Source organism: Lactuca saligna, chromosome 5, assembly GCF_052625555.1.
Source record: "Lactuca saligna cultivar CGN05327 chromosome 5, ASM5262555v1, whole genome shotgun sequence".
Classification (NCBI taxonomy): domain Eukaryota; kingdom Viridiplantae; phylum Streptophyta; class Magnoliopsida; order Asterales; family Asteraceae; genus Lactuca; species Lactuca saligna.
Genome location: NC_136421.1, coordinates 30,660,287 through 30,676,306, shown reverse-complemented (window position 1 = coordinate 30,676,306; position 16,020 = coordinate 30,660,287). Strand labels below are relative to the sequence as shown.

Genomic DNA, 16,020 nt, shown 5'->3' with positions numbered 1-16,020 from the left:
AAAAAATGCATAAAAATTATGTAAACCAGGTTGAGCCGGTGATCAAACTAAAAATCGATTACCAGACCAATTCAACTAAAAAACAGATTTAAAAAAAAAAAAAAATTTTAATGAAGCTCTACCAAATTAAAAATTATGGTTGTTAATTAATTATTTTTTTTTTGAACCGGGCAAAAGAAGAGATGTATAAATAAGAGAAAACCGTTGTAATTAAATGATAAGTAGTTTATATGTAAAAGAAATTTAAATTTTCGACCAAATGTTAAAAACACATAAATTCGAGGACGACATCTAAACGAATAGCTTGAAATAAGTAGTTTAACCACCCCATGGTTCAAAACATTTCAAAGCTGCCCCTCCCTCTCTCCAAAGACCTAAAATATCTCCCGCCGCCGGCAGAAATGAGCGAACCTTGATCAAGGTCGCCGGCGACTCCAGTGGAGCTTCATATAACCTAAATGCTCATTTTCTTTCCAGATCTTTGAATCCGAACATAAAAAAATCCGTTAAAATGCCGTTGCAATCGGATCTAGACCGTCAGATCGAGCACTTGATGGACTGTAAGCCGCTACCTGAGGCAGAGGTGAGGACGCTTTGTGATCAGGCGAGGGCTATTTTAGTGGAAGAGTGGAACGTACAACCTGTCAAATGTCCGGTGACTGTGTGTGGAGATATACATGGACAGTTCCACGACTTACTTGAGCTCTTTCGTATAGGCGGCAGTGCTCCTGATACTAATTATCTGTTTATGGGAGACTATGTTGGTTAGTACTGTACTCTTGACAACTAAATGCATTACATACTGTTGTGTGTGGAGCAGATATTGTTGATTAGGTCAAAATTGATTAGTCAATTTAACTTGCTATAGAATGATGAAGATGATTGTGGTTGAATCTGCTTCGTTGTTGAGTATGTTCTTATTTGATTCATGCAGATCGAGGTTACTACTCGGTGGAGACTGTTTCACTTCTAGTGGCGTTGAAAGTTCGTTACAGAGATAGGATTACGATTCTCAGAGGAAACCATGAGAGCAGACAAATAACTCAAGTGTGAGATTTCGTTTCTTTACCTATCAACTCCATCGCAACTAGAAATTTAATTTTGTTACCTTATTAGTTTGTCAAGATAGAATAGATATTTTCTTGTGTTTTGTGGTAATTAGCATGGCAAGATTTATGACATATCAATGTAAATCCATATCAACCAAGATGAATAATAAAAATATGTCACAACTCACAACCCTTGCTTCCATTTAACAAGCTATGGTTATAGACTTATAGTGTTACTACAAATTGTGATTTGTCTTGCACAAATTCTCTTCTCGAATATGGAATTATACAGGAAGTAATCGTGCTTCTAAAATGATCTTCAAACTTTGAACAATGCAAAGAATTCCCTGACTTTCAGGTATGGATTTTACGACGAGTGCTTGAGGAAATACGGAAATGCCAATGTGTGGAAACATTTTACTGACCTTTTCGATTATCTCCCCCTCACTGCCCTTATTGAAAGCCAGGTATGCAAAAATTAAATCACCCACCTTCCTTCCCATATTCAACTTACATTTACTTACTATGAATATGAAGTTATGAACTATGATTGCAGGTTTTTTGTCTTCATGGTGGGTTGTCTCCTTCTTTAGATACACTTGACAACATTCGTGCTTTAGATCGCATACAAGAGGTCAGCAGTATTCAGTAATCAGTTAGTATATAAAGCATCAACCTTATCAAAACATATAAGTTAAAAACTTTCAGCAGTTATATTTGTAATGTTAATTCTTCAGGTTCCTCATGAAGGGCCAATGTGTGACCTTTTGTGGTCTGACCCTGATGACCGATGTGGTTGGGGAATCTCACCTCGTGGGGCCGGGTACACTTTTGGACAAGATATAGCTGCACAATTTAACCACACAAATGGCCTCACCCTTATTTCTAGAGCTCATCAGCTTGTTATGGAAGGTTACAATTGGTCTCAGGTTTGTTTGCAAACATTATACATCTATTATAACAATATATACTCTCTAAAAAACTAACTTTTTTTTTTTTTTAGGAAAATAATGTTGTAACTGTATTCAGTGCACCGAATTATTGCTACAGATGTGGAAACATGGCTGCAATACTTGAAATTGGAGAAAAGATGGACCAAAACTTCTTACAGTTTGACCCTGCCCCTCGCCAGGTGGAGCCCGACACTGCACGCAGAACCCCGGATTACTTTTTGTAAATTGTTTTTCTGATTTCAAGACAAAATCAAAATATTTGTTTGCTTCAGATTTTTTTTTTTTTTTTTTTAATTATCAAAAACTGGAGAGATTGTTAATTTATGTGTTTTGTCATGCCCTGAGCTTTCGAAGATTTTGAGCTATCTCTGTAAGAAGGTCAGCTCTTTCATCACCCTTTTGAAGTGCCATTCCTGTGTGCTTCAGATATTCATTATCTGATTCCATCACACTCATTCTTTCTTTAATCAAAGACATCTCTCTTTCCAAGCTAGCTTTCTTTTCTTCTTCTGTTGATCGAAATTACAAAATTAGCAAATATAATTTGTAAAAGATTGGTTTTAGTGTTGAAAATACACGTATACCTATATCTTTGTTATAACCAACGCCTTTATCATCTGTATTCGAATGTATAAGATTTTCCAAGTTGTTCAACATCCCAGAAAGCTGAAATCTCTCGCTTTCAAAATCATCACGATCACGTGCAAATCTCTCGATATCTTCCTTGTTTATTTCTCCGAATTTCTCTTTATAAATCTGAAGCTCCTTTTCCATCATTGTGATTTCTTTCTCCTTTTGAATAAGCATGTCCTTAAGTATCTGAATGGCTTCTTGATCGTACTCTGCTTGTTCTTCCATCATTCTTTGATACTGCAACGCCTCCATTTCAATTGAAGCTTTCTCGGTTTGCAATCGAGTAATCATCGCCATGGAATTATTAGCTGCGACAGCCGAAGCGCTTCGCTCTTCGTTAAGTTCTTGATAGAGATCCGTGAGTATTTTTCTGTCTGCACGGACTTGTTTTTTGAGGTGATGAACAATGGAAATGGAATCCCCATCTTCGGGTCCCTCATCATCGGAGAGGAAATCGAGTTTTTCTAATGGAAGTTTTTTGGGTAGTAGTTTGTTGGCGAATCTTGGACTGTTGACAATAACTTCCGCAAGTGGGACCCCGAAGAACTTGTTTCCTTTTGGGGTTTTCAAAGATTCATCATTTAGTTCATCAGAATCAGGTAGTAGTGGATTTGTTGCGGATTTCATCTCCTCTTTACCTACTACAAACATCATATAGATAAGATCCATAACTTCAAATATTAGACCATAAAAAGAACTCACCTTTAGACTCAGTATTCGATCCTTTGTTATTTTTAGCAACATCTGCTTCATTATCCGATGTAAAATTAGGCGGTGCATACCTAACATGAGGCAACTCCATATTCTTGGCATCATCATTCCGCCATCCCATTGGCGTCAATGGCGCTCTAGGGGTCAAAACAGATGTCCCGTGTAAATGCGCAGGTGTCCTAACAAAAGCTTTTGAAGGAGTTCTTGTAGTAAAAGGTTCACCACAACAACAACACTTGCTCATCATCTCACCATCCTTACTACTACCACCATTATTCCCATTCGTTGCTTTTGTTTTCACCGGTTTCAGATTCTTCGGTGTTGACATGTTGTTGTCATCGTCTTTTTGTTGATCCTTAGGGGCAACCGTGTCTTTTTGCTCAACGGGTTTCTTGATCTCATCGAAATCTGCTTCTTTGTCTGTTGCGAATGAGAGGAGACACGCTTCGCACATGTTTCGGATATCAGATAATTTTCGATGGACGTGACAGTAGGCTAAGGAGGAGATGTCTTTTTTGTGTGATTCACATATGGAGTTGTTGTAGTAGGTGCTAGGGTTGGTGCCCACGAGGGATTGGTCGATTCGTGTGCACAAAACGCACGGTGGGTCCAGTTCGAACATCATGGCGAATTTGTTTGACATAAATGCAAGAAACCGGTCGATGAAAAGGGAGGCTATTAGTAACCATTCGAGCATGGCTCCTACCACGAAATGTGGGAATTCACCTAGTTCTTCCTCCACGAACATCCGAAATGTTCTTTTTGATACTGACATTTTCTCGTAAAAAACCAAATACAAACCTAATTGATGGAAAAATGGCGAAATGGTGAAAGGAAGGAACAAATTGTTAAGAAAGTAATGAGATCGACTCGCTTTTCTCTAGATTTTTTAGCTAAAGAGAAGGTATGTTTGCGTGATACTATATTAACAAGGTTACTTTGAAGTGATTAGTGACTAAAAGACATTCCCAATGTTTTAGGTTAGTTGAATGTTTTTACCTAAATTAATGGTTAACCATGCAATTTTCGGAGTTTCTCTAATACATGGGTTTATTTTCAAAAAGATTTGTAAAATTTGGATAGTTGCAATTTCGTTGTAAGAATTAGTCTTCTTTGAACAAAAAAAAAAAAAAAGGAAAAAAGAAAAGAATGATTCGTAAAAAATGGGTTTCACAAAAATTTCTTTTATGTCCTTATAACTTATAAAATATTTTTTTACATAATTTCCTTATTTAAAAACACGTCAATATCTTTAATGTGATTCCAATATTGATGGAACTTCTAAGTACCAATGTTAAATATGATACATAATTTTGGTTATGTAATTTTAACGATATACACATACACATAAATATAATCAGGGCGTGAAATGAAATTAAGAAAGTGAGGTTGTAAAAAAGATTTTTATTTTTATTTTTTTTACATACAAATATAAAATTAGTAAACAAGTGGTGACTGGTGAGAAGCGTTTCCTTTTTTGTGACAAACACCCATTTTACACGGCAATTTGCAACAGATCCATTTTTGTGAAAATAACCAAATCAACAGAAAAGCAAATTCAGACCTCTGCACTACAAAATTTCAAAAACATATTCAACAGAAAAGCAAATTCCGACGTCGTTTCTTTGCATCCTTTGTTAGGTCGCAACAAATAATGTACATAACCATATCCATATAATTATAAATATAACATTTTTTTTTTTTTTTTTTATTTTATATAATGACTTGGTATCTCATTTAATAAAAATTAGAGTTTTAGCTAATTAACCAGAGAAAAAGACATAACATCTACAAAAGTAAATTAATAAAGCAAATGTTCGAACATGTTCAATCGATATTTATTTTGTTAAATGGCACACTACTTGAAGTCTTGTGTCTCTGCACCTGAAAATGTAACCATTTATTTTCAAAAATCAAAATCTATTGACCAACATTGTTTATTGTTTATAAATAATAAACATTAGTTAATTACAGTTAATTGTGTAAATAATATAGCATTTATTATATATTAAATTTCAAAACAGTTTAATAAACTCTTTTACGTACCTCGATCAAACAAGCAGGGATTTTGATTAAACCATGAAGTAAAATATCAACCTTCTCCAGTATGTGTTCTGGAACAGGCGTAATCAAACACATAATCTTTCTTGACATGTCTACCTCTGTCACAATTCCTGAATCCATAACGAACAATTTTAGCACTATTTATTAATTATTAATGAAAATCAAATATATAAAGTATCATACCAAGGCCAACACAGCAGGGTGAATTTTGACTACTTAAAGAGCTATCAGCCAATGCGACAATACTGCAATTTGATTTGTAGAATGCTTCCATATCCTAAAAATCCCAACTATAAGTAATTTAAGGAAATGGAAAGGATTACATGAACGAAAACTGTTAATTTATCCAGTTTCGAGATTGTTAATTCACCTGGGAATGTAGTTGCTTGATTGTTACAGAGGACATGAGAATTTCATAAGGAGCGTGTAGAGCTAATGCATGATCAAGCTCCTGGATTGTGGTTAAACTCATGTTAATTGGGAAGCATTTTCTGAAATAAGCCAGCAAGCGAAGATCACGAAGAAGCCGTGCATCATCCTGTGATTGCACCCTGGGTGAACAATAAACAAAAACAATCTCATTTTCATAAGGTCAAGTTTTGATTATTAGAAATAGAAATAGAAATATGAGATTTGCCTACGATTTCTTTGAGGAATCCTGGCGATTTGAATTGATATCAATTAGGGTTACGTTGTGTGAAGCCGGATCTGGTAACCAAAATGCTCCAGTTGGTAGGTTCTTACTTTCAGTAGGGAGATGGACTTTGATCACTTGCGTAGGAGCAATATGTTTTAGCATGTTCATGAGTAGGTTAAGTCCGTAACCTTCTACCCAACCAGGAGTATTGACAACCAGGGGAACACCGATTTTGAGATGTTCACCCCTGATGATTTGGTGATAGTGATCATACAGTTCGTGTATGTATTTCAGATACGTCTGTGGATCCTTTCTTGGAGATATATCACCAAAGAAGAAGCATCTGCAGAGGTTTAGAACATGTAAAGAACGTCGTTAAAACAGGACAAGCGTTTACGATTATATAACTAGAGAAAAATGGAGAGTCTCCAAAGCATTGAAGATAAATAGTTAAATACCTCTCAGGCGTTTTCAAGCATGGAATCGCCAGATCTGGAATTAAGAAAGAGACAAGCCGTTAATGCCGATTCAATGCACAATTCAGATGTGTAGAATGTAGATTATCATGCAGTTTAATTAATCAAATCACAGAAACATGAAAGAATTGATGAAAACCTGGAGTTATTTTGTCAGCCAGAGTAAGTGATAAGCATCCTGGAGGTGTAAATTCAGCTTGACCTACGTCTGTATCCAAGTAAGCGACTCTCCTGTATCTGTATGAACAAAAATGGAAACAGATTAAACAGTCTATACATTTAGCCTTAAAAAAATATCTAATCTCATCGAAATGAGTATGATTGTAAGAGTATACCGTTGGATAAGAACATTGAGAAGATGACGAGAGAAGGTTGTTTTGCCGCTGTTTGGAGGGCCGCAGATGACGCAAATCGGAGGCGGACAAGTTATTGAATCATAAGCAACGACTTCCGCTGCTTCCTCCCACTCTTCCGGTATGAATACTTGAGCCTCATCGGCTAATTTTTCCGGTGATGAGTCGATCGCCATTAACGTTGCTTCCTCTTTCTCTGTGTGTGTATGGGTTTATATATATGAGAGAGAGATAGAGGGAGAAACGCTTTTTATGTGAAAGAATATATGTTCAGAAGCTCAGAGCATCAGTACATTCTGGTATACATGTCATGTTTGCAGTTTCCCTCAAACATTTTTTGACTCTGTTTATTTATATGCAAAAACGTCCTCCAAGCTATCGCAAAATTGGCAAAACTTGTATACCCTGCAAAAAAATTGTAAGTTGATTTGACTTTCAATTTGGATCATCTTTTCAGTCTTAATAATTACAGTTGTCCTATTTACAACAAGTATTATAATTTTTTTTATTCCAAAAATAATTTTTGAAGCTCTCTACAACAAAAAATATCTATAAAAAATTATGATTCTGATATGAATAATTTTGGCAGCTTGAAAGAAAAGTTTGGAGTATACTTTTCTTTGTGGGATCATACAAAAACATTTCACAGTAAATAGCAATTTACAATAAGACAATTCCGAAATTGAAAATCGTTTATGGAAATCGTAGAACAATTTTAAAACTGTATATAAGGGTTTTTTTTTTTTTTTTTTTTTTTTTTTTTTTTTTTTTTTTAACTCTTTAACTTTTTTATTTTTTCATGCGAGCTAGAGCAATTTCACTTTTCTTTTTGAAGTTTGAAAGCGACCAATTGAGAAATTGTTAATCAACCAAACAGATTTTTATTGCTTTTAAACTACAAAAAAAAAAAAAAAAAAGCTATGAGCTTGCATACGTTTGCTTCTAACGTTCTAGAATATTATTTGATCAGTTTTTTTGCTTAATAAAATAAATAGATACTAATCAAGTTTTACATTCACTTTCATCTAAAGTTTTTGTTAGAAATTTGGGTGTAGAAAAGCTTGGAAATTATGAGAATTGTGATTATCACTTTCAAATCGAAGTATTTTGTGGTACTCCCAAATCTTCAATTGGATAAGACTCAGAGAGACAAGAACCGAGAATGTTTGATGATATTTTCGTATGTACCAGAAAATGAGATCAAAACCAACTTTAACAACTTTTTCTGAAAACTGTCATATGACAGTTTTAAACTATCATAAAACCATAAAAACTGTCATAAAACGGATATATGGATAAGGGTCAAACCAATGGTCAGTTATCTGAAAAATCAATTTTCTGATGAAAAATCAATTTTCGATCCCAGCCAGGGGCTGCCGCCCCTTGGACCCCGCTCCCAGGGGCGCTGCCCCCGGACCCCCGTTCGTTCAGGGGCTTCGCCCCTAAATGACAGTGTACTTTGAAACTTGATCAAACTTAAACAAGTGTGTACTCCACACCTTCCTTACTTGTTTAATATTTATCAAGATCATTTTTGGTCAACACAAAGTAATCTCATTACATTTAAATAACATTGATGATCAAAATCACCAACAAACCTCCCCCATTTTAGTATAATCTTGATTAACTTAAAATGAAACATAACAACAACAAATTGATGCATAAATGAAATGTCGTGACGATTGAATTTCACATTAGTATATTATTCATTCCAAATATCCGAATATTAGGGTGTTAGTACGGATTGAACCCTTTCTATTCATAGTGAATACATGAAGATAATACACACAACAATTTACATTCTCATAAGTTCTAACTTGATACTATATTTTACTAGCTTGTGTCCCATCCTTCAATAAGTATATCAAAGTCAAGTCCCAACTTCTTGAAGCAGCTAAACTTCATACTTATATAGGTAGTTCTTTTGTTCTTGCACCTGCAAATGCAATTTTTCAAAGAACTATTAAGAAATAAACTTCAACCTTCTTAACTTGCAGTACTGAACACATACCTTGGGATGTTGATAAAATGTGTTCCAATCTTTAAATATCAAGCTTTCCATATTGGATTCAACATCTAATATTACATTAGATGGGAATTGGGTATCTCAATATAAAAGATTTTAAGTGGACTTCAAACCCATCCATACAGCCGCCTTGTGCACAAGATTTCTTGCTAACCCTTTGGTTAGATGATCGGCCAAATTCAACTAAGTTCTTACAAACTCCACAGATATCACACCAGTCATGATGAGCTCACGAATCATGCTATGTCTAACACCTAAATGTCTAGACTTTCCATTGTATACTTGACTATAAGCCTTAGCTAAAGTTGCAGCACTATCACATCTGATAGAAATGGTAGATATCGGTTTGGGCCATAATGGAATTTCATAAATCAAATTCCTTAGCCACTCAGCTTCCTTACCAGCAGCAGACAATGCAACAAACTCAGATTCCATAGTTGAGTTAGTAATACAAGTCTGTTTCTTGGATGCCCAAGAAATGGCACCTCCTCCAAGAAGAAACACCCAACCACTAGTAGAAGAGTGATCCTCTAAGTTGTTAATCCAGTTGGCATCTGAATAACCTTCCAAAACAGAAGGATATCCACTATAAGTTAAACCATAATTTATGGTCCCTTTCAAATACTTGAATACTCTACTCACAGCTTGCCAATGATGTGAGTTAGAGGATTTTCTTGTGTACTACGATGCGTCCATCTCGGGTTTGGGCGCGGTGTTGATGCAGAGATGGCACGTTATTGCTTACGCGTCGAGGCAGCTAAAGCCTCACGAGGCGAATTACCCGACACATGATTTGGAGTCGGGGGATGTGGTGTTCGCCCTCAAGATTTGGCGTCATTACATCTATGGGGTTCGTTGTACGATTTACACGGATCACAAGAGCCTGAGGTACCTTATGGATCATTCGAATCTGAACATGAGACAACGTCAGTGGCTTGATGTGGTGAAGGATTATGATTGTGAGATCCTTAACCATCGGGGGAAAGCCAATGTGGTGGCTGACGCGCTTAGCCGTAAGGTAGCATCGATCCGAGATATCTGCCTGAGGATGATAGTGGTGACTCCGCTGTTGGAGCGGATTCGGGAGGCTCAACAGGAGGCTATGAAAGAGGAACATCGGAAGAGTGAGCGGATTGTGGGGCAGGTTTCCTCCTTCGACTATGATAGTCGAGGGTTATTGACTCTTCACCGTAGGGTGTAGGTCCCTTATCATGGAGGCGTGCGTCAGGTTCTGATGGAGGAGGCGCACAAATCCCGGTTCTTCATTCATCCTGGGGCGACGAAGATGTATAGGGATCTTCGTCTGGACTATTGGTGGCCCTGCATGAAGCGGGATGTGGCATGGTACGTGGAGCGGTGCTTGACCTGCAGGAAGGTCAAGGCCGAGTATCATAGTCCGCACGACAAGATGCAGCTATTGGATATTCCACTTTGGAAATGGGAATACATCACAATGGATTTTATCACCAAGCTTTCCAGGACCACGCGGGGGGTGGATTCGATCTGGGTCATCGTCGATCGATTGACCAAGAGCGCCCACTTTATCCCGATTCAGGAGAGAATCTCGGCCGAGAAATTGGCCGATATCTATATCAGGGAGGTGGTGGCGTAACATGGAGTGCCAATTTCATTGATTTCAGATAGGGATGTGCGCTTCACATCCAGGTTTTGGAAGAAATTCCACGACGAGTTGGGTACTCGTCTGCATTTCAGCACCGCCTTTCACCCGCAGACGGATGGCCAGAGTGAGCGGACCATCCAGACTCTGGAGGACATGCTGCGGACATGTGTTTTAAATTTCGGTGGTAGTTGCGATACCTACCTTCCGTTGGCTGAGTTCTCGTATAATAATAACTATCATGCGAGTATCGACTGTCCTCCCTTTGAGATGTTGTATGGGAGGAGGTGTAGGACCCTGATATGCTGGAGCGAGGTTGGCCAGAGGGTCATGGGGAGCACTGAAGTAGTGCTCAAGACGACAAAGAAGATTCAGCAGGTCTGGAGCAGGCTTCAGACTGCTTAGAGTCGGCATAAAAGTTATGCCGATAAGCGCCAATCAGACCTGGAGTTCTAGGTCGGGATATGGTTCTCCTGAAGGTGTTGCCTTGGAAGGGTGTCATCCGATTCAGGAAGCATGGCAAGTTGGGTCCCAGGTAGATTGGACCGTTTAGGGTAGTAGCCCGGGTGGGCAAGGTGGCGTACCGGCTGGATCTTCCAGCCAAACTCAGTCAGATCCACAACACTTTCCACATCTCCCAGCTACGGAAGTGCCTAGTGGATGACTCAGCGGTGATACCCTTGGAGGACATTCAGGTTGATGACAGCCTGAATTACATTGAGCGGCCTGTGGCTATCCTCAACAGGAAGTCAAAGGATCTGAGGAACAAGAGAGTGGAGCTGGTGAAGGTGCAATGGCAGCACCGGAAGGGATCAAAATGGACTTGGGAGCCGGTGGATGAAATGATGAAGCATTACCTGGAATTGTTCCGGGAACGGGCAACAGACTTCGAGGACGAAGTCTAAGATAAAATGGGGAGATTTGTAACACCAGATTCTTGGTACGATTCTTGTTTATGTAGTTTTCTCATTTTTCCTTGGACTCGGCGAGTTGGAGGCCCGACTCGCCGAGTAGGAGCGATTTTGGCACGGGATTTAAGTGAGGGACTCGGCGAGTCCATGTTGGGCGAGTAAAACCCTAACCAGGGTGTTTGCACCCTATTTAAACACTCTAATTCGGTCTCCCTTGTCCCTAACACTTCCAGAGAGTTGTAGAGCGAAACCCTAGCCCCCATATTGTTCTTGTGAGTGATTTTTGGCTTGGTAAAGGAAGTTTGGAGCTTAGAAGAAGAAGGAGGAGGTTGAAGAGTGCAATGAGGGGAAGTAGATCCGAAACCTACACTGTGAGAAGCTTCCATTCAGGTAGAAAGGTTCCTACCTTGATCACTAGTTCATTAGATCCCCTTTTTGTCCCTAATTGATGGTTTTCAATCCCTAAAACCTCAAACCCCATGTAGTTATGCTCTATGTTCTGAAAGGACTTCAAATCTGGACCTTATGGACACCTTAGAAGTGTAAAGTCTTTTTGGTTGAAGTGATTGAGGTCCCTTTTGAGCATATGACCTCATAAAGAGCTTGGAATTGCCTTTTGGAGCTCATAGGGCCATGCATGCACGTAAAGTTTGCAACTTTACGTGATAAGCATACCCTAGGGGCTTAGATCTATGGTTTGGTACCATTGCATGTCTCAGATTTGGTCTGTATAGGAGGAGGGATGAAGGAACTCGGCGAGTTCCAAAGTGGACTCGGCGAGTTTTATGAAGATGGTCTTAGACTCGACGAGTTGGATGAACAACTCGGCGAGTCCTTTGAAGATTGCCTGGAACTCGACGAGTTGTTCTTCAAACTCGGCGAGTCATATGAACTGTTACTGAGTTAAGTGGGGTTTAAGTGTAGAAGGTCCAACCCTTCGTAGCTGCACACGGGATGGGCAATTTAACGTGTAACAATAGTCCCAGAAACCCAAATCCTCAAGATGGATGTTGGTGAGGATTTGGAAGCAAGTAGGAGAGGGACTTGGCGAGTCTGTGCCGTGACTCGGCGAGTCCAGTCAACTGGAAGTTGACTTTGACCAAGGAGTTGACCTTGGACCAGGGGTAGGTCAGTCATTTGACCTAAGGGTATTTCGGAGTGACTAATCTATGTTTATGGATTTATAGTCGGAGGATTGCCGGTGCAGCAGTCAGTCATCTAGCAAGCAGATATTCAACAGCTACTTTTCGAGGTGAGTTACCTTCCAGTAGCGGTGGGTCTACGACCACAATGCCGGCCCACCAGAAGGAGTTATATGTTAAATGATTGTCTTTGTGATATCATCTAGGTTTGCTACTACCTGATATGTTATATGTGATAGTAGTAGAGTTCGGTTGTTAGGACCGAAGGGTAGGTCAGGCACCCCAGATATGTCTGACAGTATGTGATGGTATGTTTGTATGCTGGCATGATATGTTACATGTGATAGGGGTAGTAGGAGGGGAATAGTCCCCTAGTGCGGTTGTTAGGACCGATGGGTAGTTCAGCACCCCAAAATGGCTTGACACGGGTAGGACGGCACCCTAGAATGGCCGCACGGGTAGGTCGGCACCCCAGAATGGCCGTACCGGGTAGGACGGGCACCCCAGAATTTCCCAGCAGTATGTATGCTATATGATTGTATGGTATGTGGTATGATGGGGGAACTCACTAAGCTTCGTGCTTACAATTTTAAGTTTTGGTTTCAGGTACCTCTTCATCGAAGGGGAAGGAGCTGGCGTGGTAGCGGCACATCATACACATACACTGTTTTCCACTTTACGAACTTGTTCTGGGATTTGTACTCTGATATTTGGTTGTTTTCATATTTTGGTTTCAGACACGATGAATGTTATGAAGTGGCTTGACCAGACAATGTTTTATTTACAAATGTTTTCCAAAGTATTGATTTAGAAACAAAATTTTTGGACTCGAAAAATTAGGTCATTACAAGATCGCTGACTTCCAGGCACATGAAAGGGATGCTACAAAAGTGGATTGCATCATGTTGGCCACTATGACAGTGGAACTCCAAAAGTCCTATGAGGACTTCTACACTTTTGAAATGCACCAAGATCTGATGGAAATTCTTAGTGTTTTTTTTAATTTATTTATTTATTTATTTTATATTACACTTTCAATAAGGATGAGATTTAAAATCAAAAATCCAGACTGGAACTGGAACCGGAACCGTTAGAACTGGAATAACATCCCAAAAATATGATCCAAAATTTTTATTTTTAATTTAAGCAAAATAATATTCCAAACATGTGACAACCCGAAATTTCCATTATGTACAAACTATATCACTTCAATAGAAGTTGTAGCAGTCACAGTTAATTTTCATACTTTTCGCGTAAGTTTGAGAAATTCAGGGTTTACACTTCAGGAAATATCAGGAGAGTGGGTGCACTAGGGTTAGGTGCAACACTGTTATTCCAACACTCTAATTTATTAGGGATCATTTCAGGAATAAAAATATTTTCTGCCAAAATATCTCAGGACTATAAATAGATTTCTAAACCAAAATCATTCATTATTCACATTTCCGACTAGAGAAAAGCCATTTTCTCTCTGATGGATCTTCGGGTTTTTATACCAAAACGTGAGTAACTCTTTATAGTATTGTTAGAAAGCTTTATACGTGTCTATAACATGTTTTAGAAGGCTAAAACATGAAATCTAGGAGTTTACACCTCGAGGTGTTCTTGAGCGGTAAACTCCCGAAACAAAGCCAAAACCGACACATGCGTTATGATAAGGCCTTAGAGGTTTATGTATGCATGTTAGGGACAATAAAACAAGCCAAAAGCCACACAAGATTGGGAGTTTACGGCCCAGAACTCTCTTAGGCCGTAAACTCCATATTGTAACATAACATGGTGTTTTGAGGACACTAGGACTTTAGGACTTGTATCTAGGCTATTTCCCCAAGTAGAACAAGATCTTAAACACATCAAAAGACACAAAACAAAGTGAGTTTACGGCCCAAGAGAAGCTTAGGCCGTAAACTCCATAAGAATGGACAAAAGTGTGGTTTCAAGACACCTAAAGCCCTAGACCCCTTCATGGAATTGTTTCCTACAAAAATGAGGAACCTAAATACATAAAAATCACTCATCAAAGTGAGTTTACGGCCAAGAGAATGTTCTTGGGCCGTAAACTCAAAAGGATGGCACCAAAGTGTGCCTAGGGTTCTCATTTGCTTTAAACAATTGTCTAGAACATATCCCACAAGTGCAAGAGGCTTGAAAGCAACCAAAACCCACCATACTTAGAGTTTACGGCCATAAACTCTAATGGTATTAGCCTTGAGGCCGTAAACTCCTAATTGGAGTACTTCTAGACCTTAAACTCTTCCAAGGACTTAGCCACTAAGTTAGAACAATTCTAGAAAGCATTTGGGACTTCAAAACACACCAAACACACATGTTTGGGAGTTTACGGCCGTAAATTCAATAGTTTACAACCGTAAACTCCATGTGTGATGGTTTACAGAGAGTACACTCTCATATGGGGTCCTTTGGAAACCCTAAACACAAGTACCCTGTCCCACAATGGCTTAGATGAAATCCTTATGGCTTAAAATACTTATGTAAAGTGTTTATATGCCTAGGATGTCTTAAACATTATCAATTAGTCCATTATGTCTAATTGAGTGCATATATGTGTGATTATATGTTCATTAGGATCGTAGTGTGTTCACAAGTTCTCGCTTGACACCTAGCAATCCGATACCGTTCATTTCACCCCAATCACCAACTACAGGTGAGTTCATACCCCTAATCAATGTTTTAAATGATTTTAAATGCTTTAAGGGGGGGGGGGGGAATACAAGTAGAAACAAACATGTTATTAAATCATTGTTATGTATTTTATAACTGTGTTTGTCATTTAACAGATTTCACATACTATAAAATGTGATGCAAGAAATGGTTTTAAATCTTAAAAACGTATTGTTATCAATTGTTTTACCTTTGAAATGTATATCAAAAATGACATCAAGTCATTGTAAATTTTGGTTTCAAAACCCCTAAGGTGTCTTATAAAACCATCTTTCCTTATTAAACTAAACTATGCATGTACACTTATGTTCTTATATACGTATTGATGTTATAGTTTACAGTTTTCATTTAGTTTCTCACACCCTTGAGTAGTAAGAGTGTATAAACCTACTTGAACAACCAATTACCTTCCAGCAAATTATCATAGGGATAATTTGGAGATATCAAACATAATTCCTATTACAAGGAATCACACAAGAGTCAGTTTATTCATGAGTCTATTCCAGTACATTACCTGATACATGAGTACCTTTACATTTGATTACATGATACATGAGTACGTTTACATATACTTACATGATACATGAATACGCGTACATGAATGCATTACATGAGTACCTTTACGTAGATACACTTAATTATGTACATTAACATGAATACTTGTATCTCGAATTGCGAGGATGATTTATTAGTACTTTCTGTTTAAATCTTCCTGCATATCCTTAGTACCTCGGGATATCTAGACAGGACCCTATCCCCAGTACC

General features: G+C 38.3%; 2 protein-coding genes and 1 pseudogene across 2 annotated transcripts; 1 reads left to right on the top strand and 2 right to left on the bottom strand.

Annotated features, from left to right (window-relative positions):
* Positions 1-327: 327 nt before the first annotated feature.
* LOC145046162 (serine/threonine-protein phosphatase PP2A catalytic subunit) lies at positions 328-2,396 on the top strand. Its single transcript, XM_078994464.1, has 6 exons — positions 328-764; positions 935-1,049; positions 1,408-1,516; positions 1,606-1,683; positions 1,787-1,978; positions 2,053-2,396. The coding sequence occupies exons 1-6, from the start codon at positions 512-514 to the stop codon at positions 2,224-2,226; spliced, it is 921 nt and encodes a 306-aa protein (XP_078850590.1). The 5' UTR covers positions 328-511; the 3' UTR covers positions 2,227-2,396.
* On the bottom strand, positions 2,336-4,121 carry LOC145045166 (putative myosin-binding protein 5 pseudogene; annotated as a pseudogene).
* A 950-nt stretch (positions 4,122-5,071) lies between these two features.
* On the bottom strand, positions 5,072-7,195 carry LOC145046161 (polynucleotide 5'-hydroxyl-kinase NOL9-like). The gene is made up of 8 exons (XM_078994463.1): positions 6,859-7,195; positions 6,663-6,760; positions 6,506-6,539; positions 6,052-6,390; positions 5,781-5,961; positions 5,594-5,687; positions 5,393-5,520; positions 5,072-5,230 (listed from the first exon to the last, which is right to left on the bottom strand). The coding sequence occupies exons 1-8, from the start codon at positions 7,050-7,052 to the stop codon at positions 5,174-5,176; spliced, it is 1,125 nt and encodes a 374-aa protein (XP_078850589.1). The 5' UTR covers positions 7,053-7,195; the 3' UTR covers positions 5,072-5,173.
* Positions 7,196-16,020: the final 8,825 nt, after the last annotated feature.